This window comes from Plutella xylostella, chromosome 18, assembly GCF_932276165.1.
Source record: "Plutella xylostella chromosome 18, ilPluXylo3.1, whole genome shotgun sequence".
NCBI lineage: Eukaryota > Metazoa > Arthropoda > Insecta > Lepidoptera > Plutellidae > Plutella > Plutella xylostella.
This window is the reverse complement of record NC_063998.1, coordinates 8,640,799-8,648,998: the sequence shown is the minus strand read 5'-3', so window position 1 is coordinate 8,648,998 and position 8,200 is coordinate 8,640,799. Positions and strand designations below refer to the sequence as shown.

Here is an 8,200-nt window from a genome sequence, read left to right as displayed (position 1 = left end):
TAAAGACAACGTATGATATTTTCTAGAAATATAAAATAATGCTACGAATTACTACGATTATTGTATCGGTTGGTAGTACTGTGCTACAAATGCTACAAAAGTGATAGAAGTAAAAAAAACTTAATTTTTACGATAATTTATCATTATAATACTATTGATATTTTTTTCCTCCTTTATTTTTTGTTAGGTATGAATGGTATGATGTATTATTAAAAAAAAAATGTATGATGTATTACTAAAATTTAGTTCCTTAATCCGTCCCATGGGCATTTTAACAAAATATTCTTTACTCTCTGAATATAATCAGTTGGCTAATCAATGACATTGATGTGAACAAATTACAATTAATTAAGTAGGTATTAAGAGGACAAAAAGAAAAGCAAAAGTTACAAACTCTTTCAAGCGAAGTTCTTTTTTATTTGCGAAACTTTCGCCTTTACGTGCTCACCCAGTTCAAAACTTTAGATTAGGCAGACATCGCGGTTTATCTTTTAAAAAATAAATTCCAAAGTTTGAGATGGCGTCTGTTCTGCACTATTTAATATTGCCTGTATTTTCTCATCTTTCGTAATTGAGTTAAGTTTAATACACGACCGTATTGTTTTAGCTTTTCATGGTTCCGTTCCATAAAGGTAAGCGTCATCGGCTTTTGGCATCGTACGCAACGGACGCATCGCATTAAGTATTCTTTAGTATAGAAATACACACAAGTGCGTCCACTTCATCGGCATTGCCGATGCCGCCATTTCTCCTACATTGATGAAAATCCGTTTGGTCCGATACGTACGATACCAGTAGGTGGACGCTTGCACCACCCATCACATCTTCCAATTTTTTGACAGGACTGAGTTTCTAGTAGCTCAACTTCAACGCATCATTTTATTTTAAACTAGCTGTACACGCAAGCTTCGTTTCGCCTTAAAAAAATCCCGGGGGAATTCCGGAATAAAAAGTAGCCTATGTTATTTCCCAGGGTCTATACCATATGTATACCAAATTTCATTCAAATCCGTGCAGTAGTTTTGGCGTGAAATAGGAACAGACAGACAGACACAGTTACTTTCGCATTTATAATTTTAGTTAGGATACCATCATAGCTATACCCTACAGCTTGTCAAACGAATACTTGACATGAGTATATTACACTCATACATTTATTTATATTATATGTACCCACTGAAACCCTTTTTAGCGCGCATGTAACTGATTTGAAACCACTTTGTTTTGAGTGCCTCAAAGGCAGTGCAAGATAAACTCCAACAAAGTTTAAGTGCTTCTTTTTTATGTTAACCGCTGATTTTTGTTTTATGTTATTTAACCAGACCAGACGACCGAATGGCGTAGTGGTTAGTGACCCTGACTACTGAGCCGATGGTCCCGGGTTCGATTCCCGGCTGGGGCAGATATTTGTTTAAACACAGATATTTGTTCTCAGGTCTTGGATGTGCCCGTAAAATGGCAATAGGCCCGCCCCCTATTACATTGGGACTAACATAACACTCTGGCGAAAAGTGGGTGCAGCAAGGCACCTCTGCCTACCCCGCAAGGGAGTACATTAGTACAAGGCGTGAGTGCGCGTGTGTGTGTGTGTGTGTTATTTAACCAGATGATCTGAAAGTGCTACTTAGACGTATCAGACAACTTTTCCCAAAGAAACATAAACATACCCTATTTCAACTTTTTATATTAATCTCGCAATTTTTTCCGTTTATACATTAGATAATAATCATATTTTAATAAAAAAAATTGTGTTATTTTCCAGGAGCAAATCCATTTAAGTACATCCTGTATAGTAGATATTACCTTATTAAGAACCTAGAAGGTTGTAGCAAACACATCGTACATACTGGAGTCATTTTACATTTTTCAAAATAGGAGTGATGATAATTAATTTATGGATAGGGTGGAATTTTGTTAGTCCTAACCATACATTCATGGGACTAACTCTGAAATACCAAAATAAATATCAGCTTTTTGGTTAAATATTTTAACTACCTATTTAATTTTAACACGAAACAGTGTTTTAGTGTGATTTCAGTACATTCATCTGGCAGAGTAACATCACAAAATTCCCCCCATTGGGTAAATTACATTTCAGATTGTAAGGAACCTCAGCATAACGTATTTACCTGTAAAATAATAACTAAAGAAACAGGGTTCAGTGCGGTGCCCCAGAATGCGGAAAACTATTCTAAGAATTTATAAACTTTTCAAAATGTTGAAATAGTTTTCTCGCTCTGAGATTTGAGAAAATAGCCAAGAAAATAGCTTGAAATTTCTGAAATTAAATTGAAAGTACCTATTTACGTAGTACCTAATATAAGTTTATTTTCACACAAACACAAAATCAAACCAACCAAACCACAAGATGAAGTGTCAGGGAAACAGAACCGTCTCGACAAAATAATAACACCCCACTTTTACACTTGAGCTCTTATTTTGAATTAGTTTGGTAGAAGATTTGTGATTTACTAAGTTTTTGTATGTGATACACCTTCTCCTTATTCCTGCATTGTTAATCTAAGATCTTATTCCTGCATTGTTAATCTAAGATCGAGTAACTAGGCTAGTTTACTAACAAGTACCTACCCAAACTCCTCGTGGATGACACTGACATTACGACACACGAGGTACCTAACTAGCACCGGTAAAATCCGGATTAAACTTGAACAAACCGGTATAATCCAATTAACCTTGCCGGCTGTCAAGGATGATTGGCTTTTTGGTACTCTTTCCGTGATTTTTCTGAGCTCCCGGAATCACTAGCTTTGAGTAAGCCCCGATTAAAATAATGGTCAAGTTCAGATTTCAGGGCCCCGTTTTGATGTTCATTAACGGTCGGCAAAAATGGCTTCTGCTAGGAATAGTGCACTAATGCGGGCTTACATTGGCAATTCAAATTACAGAGGTAGACTTTTGTTATGGTGAAAACATAATTTTCTTAGTTTACCAAAGCACTTTAAACACCAGCATCATTTTCAAATTTTAAGTATTAAAAAAATTACATGTTTAAGCTTTTTTTTCCCAACTATCTGCAAAAATAAAAACTAAAAAAATGCATGAAAAATGGTGCGATACATTTTCTGCACGCAGCAATAGGGGATAATCCTGTCAATATTAAAAATCGGTATTTATAAGTGTCTCAAAAACTACCTAGCCAAGGAAAAAGAAAAGTATTGTGGATTCCAGACAACCCTGTATCAATAGTTTTCCGATGGTCCACTATTCGGGACACCCTATGTACAAAAGTGAAGCATTAACTTTAATTTATATGACAGATAAATGAAGTAAATCATTTGATTGTTACCGCCACATAGGTGTAATATATTTTATTGATTTCCCATTTGTTCCCAATTCCGTTGTGTCTCTAGCGGAAGATAATAGTGAAATAGTGGGAGATATTTTCAACATCAAAATTTACAGCTTCTGAAATTGAAAAATGTGCACCATTGTGTTTGGACTACAAGGACTATGATATTTGTTGGAGTACGAACTAAAATATGTGTAATGTCATCGTTTATGACACGGTTACAACTTGTTCCCTGCATTTAAGATTGCCTCAAAGAGATCGCTCTTTGCAATAAGGCCGCCTTTTGTCCATTGTTCCTAGTTTATAAGTATTCTTTGTTTGTTTTGCAATTTTTGGTGACCAATAAAGTTATATTCTATTCTAATTTTAATATAGGCTAAATAAAAACTATAAAATGCATTTACATTTCATTTTGCTTTCTGCAACATTGAACATAAGGAATATGAGCCGTGTTGCGGTGCTTCGTGCATTATATACATTATATACTACTTTATACATGCCCAGGGGGGTAACTCTATATACTGACGAAAAACGAACGAACGAGAGTTACGTGCAATCGTCACGTTTATTAAATGACTAGCTGTTCCCGCGAGCTTCGCTTCGCCTTAAAAAGTTTTCCCGTGGGAATACCGCGATAAAAAGTAGCCTATGTTCTTTCTCAGGGTCTAGACTATCTAGTCAAATTTCATTCAAATCCGTTCAGTAATTTTGGCGTGAAAGTGTAACAGACAGACAGACAGACACAATTACTTTCGCATTTATAATATTAGTTAGGATTAGGATTTTAGGATATAGAGTCGTGGCTCGCGCCTGAACTTAGTTTTTCGTCATATACAGGATGTTGCAAAAAGGCTACACTAAGGCGAAAGGGGTGACTCAGGGAGTCATTCTAAACAACGTTTGTTCTACGAGTTTTGTAAAATCGCGATTCGCTTATACCCTTTTGCAACAACTTTTAGAATAACCTCCCATGTTCTAACCGCATTTAACGTCTGACGGAATACAAGATTGTGTTTGTTCTGTGTCTTCCTTGAGTTATTCATCTCGATGTGTGTGAGGTCGCTATGCAACACGCTCTGCTCGGGCAATGTGGTTTTGCTCGTTCGTCGACTACAGGCGTTAAGTTTAATACCAATCTACTGAAATCCTACTTATATTCTTGTATTCTATTCTCTGTGGGGATGTAAGTACCTGCACCTCTCTCTGGAGTAGAACCTTTGTGCATATGCCCAAGGTCTAAACTGCCTTCCTAAGCTTGGGCCATTTCCCACCATGCTGGTCCACTGTGGGTTGGTGGGTTCACATATCTAGATGTGCTAAATCTAGATATGCAGGTTTCCTCACGATGTTTTCCTTCACCGTAAGAGCGATGGTATACATTGTACTTAAATTCAAAGAACTCATTGGTACATGTCAGCACCGGGATTTGAACCTGAATCTCTAGCGTGAGAAGCGAGCGCTTACCCAACTGAGCTACCACCGCTCTTTCACTTACCTACATGATCTAACATTGACCATCATCCTACGATTTTATTAATACGAACTAAATGTTTATTCAAGCTGTGTTTATTCAAGAATGTCGCATTAATGTTGCACTGTAATAATTATATTATACGAACACCCTTTAAACCGAAATGAATATCGGTTTATGAGAACGAGCACCTTTCAGTTATTCCTGATCATAATTCAAAATTAATTGTGTGCATTTAATATCGTTTGAGAAATCGGTTGCTATAGTTATTAATCTGCAAAGGTTAAATAACTTTCCGGAATAGAATCCGGTTCCTCAAATAAATAACAAATATAGAATTCTATTTGATCACAATAGTTGAAATAATGGGTGAAATAATAGATTTGTGAGATGTATGTATGTAATAGTAATATAGCTGTAGGTAGTGGGATGTATTTGCATTCCATTTCGTTGCTGTATATTGCATCGAATAAATATTTACGATGTTAAATGAGTTTTACGATTGTTATGCGGTTAAATTATTATTGAAAATTGTATTATATTAATGTGTTATTCTAACCATATTTACTTTTGGCTGATTGTACCACTTTTGTAACAACCTTTACATAGTATATTATATTAAGTGTGTAAATAATAATGACTTAAATTAAACTATATTCCTTTGAGTAACTACACTGTACCCCATTTATATCTCCATCCATCCAAAGGTTGTCTGGAAGAGATCGCTACATAAGCGATAAGACCGCCTTTTGTACCCTAGTTATTTCTCGGTGTACAAATAAAGAGTACTCTATCTATCTATCTAAAGTGTTATTCAAACCATATAATCATATCACAAAATAAGACTAACTAAGCTTAGATATTGCTAAGTAAATAAACCGCCCCGAGACATAGCCGACGAAAATGTGCCCATGATGCTAGCGGCAGTACCTTATTTTCATTTTTCTTAGTATACAACTTTTTCAACGCCCTTCATAATATTAGTACCTATAGTATGTATTATTCTTCTGTGCTCACTGCACCATTTGTCTAGCAGGTTAAAGTCTATCATAGGTTGTCGGTCGTGTGCAAGCAACCTTAGACTAGCGACACGACTATATTTATATATTATAAAAGGTTTAATATATAGTATATACCATATTTATTATATAAGGCGCACTACCTATCACTTTCTCCACAACGCCCAAGGTTAACTGGATGCTTTTAGCATTAAGTTCGCCTATGTACAAATTAATTTATGTGCAATAAAGAATTTAATAATAATAAGTAAAATTTTACATGAAATGAAATGTTATGAAATTATATTTGTTGTGGAATTATTCGGCGAGAATTCTTCAACGCAACCCAGTAGCTGAAGCCAATGAGGAGTCCGTAGAGCAGCAGAACTGAAAAATATACATAATGGTTAATATTCGATTGCTATAAGCAATAAGGCCGCCTTTTTGTAATGTTTTTTTTTTAAGTTTTGTTTTTTTTTTGTAATTTGTGTTCTTGGTGCAAATAAAATGTATAAATAATAATAATAATGATGCATACATACAAAGGGCGCAAATGATATATTTCTGGTCAAACATAATATACCTAATCAGAAATCAACTTTTTCTTTCAATTCTAGCAAAATATTGAACAGGAATTGCTGATGCCAATGTGCGATGGTGGTAGTGGTAACATTTTTAGATGGTAGTTTATTTCCTGTCTTTCCGTAAACTTACCAATATACACGACACTGAATATGGAAGCCAGGATCACGCAAGCTAGTGACATTGCCACCCGGTGCGTGCAGCTGATGATGATGAGCAGCAGTATGTTGAGGAGCACCCACACTGTCGACAGGACCAGCCAGCTTAGCGCCAACGTCGATTTACCCTGGAAATATGTATGGTGGTCCTTAGAATAGAATAGAATAGAATTAACGTGTCGGTGATAAGACCTTGTCAAGGGTTTGTCACCGTGGTAAAAAAAGCTATTCAGAAGGGCTAGCACGGAGCGCAAGCCGCGCTCATCAAGATGTGACAAAAGTTTTACTACGCGCCCACATCTACGCTACATCTACAGTTATGGAACAGGGTACGCCAGATATAGTAGAGTTGATATGAGTCTTTATCCATATTTTCTCACGAATTTTGAAAAATTCTTGAACTAAATTTTGTTTAGAATGACCCTCTGAGTCATCAGTCAGCAGTCACCCCCTTTCGGCTAAATACTATAGTCTTTTTGCCACGTCCTGTATAAATGAATTATTAACAAAGATATATCGTTTTATACGTTTTATAAAAAGTAACTTACCCTCCGAAGCCCGATCAAAAACAAGGTGTTAACAAGCAGACATGTAGCGGTGAACAGAACCGCACATATTGTGTACGCGTGCGGACGGTTCCACGGGTATCTGTAGGTAGCGTCATACTTCCCAATCGCAATCAGTTCCGCTATAGCAGCTATCAGTACGACGATTAGGACTATCTGAAAGGGTCAAGGAGTTACGAAAGAAGATGAAACAGCCTCCCGTGTCTTCTTACATTGCAGAGGAGTGGAGACACTGCGAGCAAAAACCCTCCGATCTCCGGGGTCTCTCCGGGAAGTGATAAGTAACCTAGGTTGTCTACTGGCTTTCTGCCGTAAGCTTGGGTAGTTTAATTGCTAGTCACCCCATTTCACTCAATGACCCATCTAAGAGGCTAAATGCGGAAAAATAGCTCGCCACGATAAAATAGATAGAAGGGTCAATGAGACTGGACTGGAGGTTAGTGAATCTGTTGTTTAGATATTAAAGGATAAAGGATTGGCCAGTCTGATTTGTATGTAGGATTTGGAGGAACCCCATGAATATCATGAACACGTAAGCCTTATGCTTAATCATAATAAAATATTTAATTACCACATAAATAGTGGTAGTTACTAGTGCCCTTGTGATAGCGGAAAATATATTATATAATGATTTGGCTATTATCTTACCGTATAAAATATAGCAACGCAATAAGCACCTGTTTTCAAATTGAATTTACAAAGGAATTTTTTAAGAGCAAATGATTCTAGCTTCATAATTATTTAATAAAATATAAGTACGTATAAATCACCAAACTTTTCTTAGTAAATTGAAATATTAACAGCGTATCATGACCACATAGATTTTAAAATAGTTTTCGCTATTAGGTATTATTATTTTTACTAAGGTAGGTATAATAATGTCCTCCTTGCGGAATTTCGACCACGGCGGCCAATCTCAATTGAGATCTGCCATCTACGCAGGAGTAGATTATAGTGCCCAAGTGTGTGCGCGGTACACAGGAGCACTCTCTGTTCTATCACTCTCATAGCCCAATGGGACGTATTGACCGACACGACTGCAGAAAGCTAGGCGCAGGACTAACTGCTTTACATGCCCATCCGACAGCATGGATCGTTTCACTGTTTCGGACATC

The 8,200-nt window shown here is 36.5% G+C and overlaps 1 protein-coding gene across 1 annotated transcript; it reads right to left on the bottom strand.

Moving 5' to 3' along the window:
* Window positions 1–6,005: 6,005 nt before the first annotated feature.
* LOC105396335 lies at window positions 6,006–7,902 on the bottom strand. The gene is made up of 4 exons (XM_038113813.2): window positions 7,734–7,902; window positions 7,068–7,241; window positions 6,494–6,647; window positions 6,006–6,166 (listed from the first exon to the last, which is right to left on the bottom strand). The coding sequence occupies exons 1-4, from the start codon at window positions 7,818–7,820 to the stop codon at window positions 6,081–6,083; spliced, it is 501 nt and encodes a 166-aa protein (XP_037969741.1). The 5' UTR covers window positions 7,821–7,902; the 3' UTR covers window positions 6,006–6,080.
* Window positions 7,903–8,200: the final 298 nt, after the last annotated feature.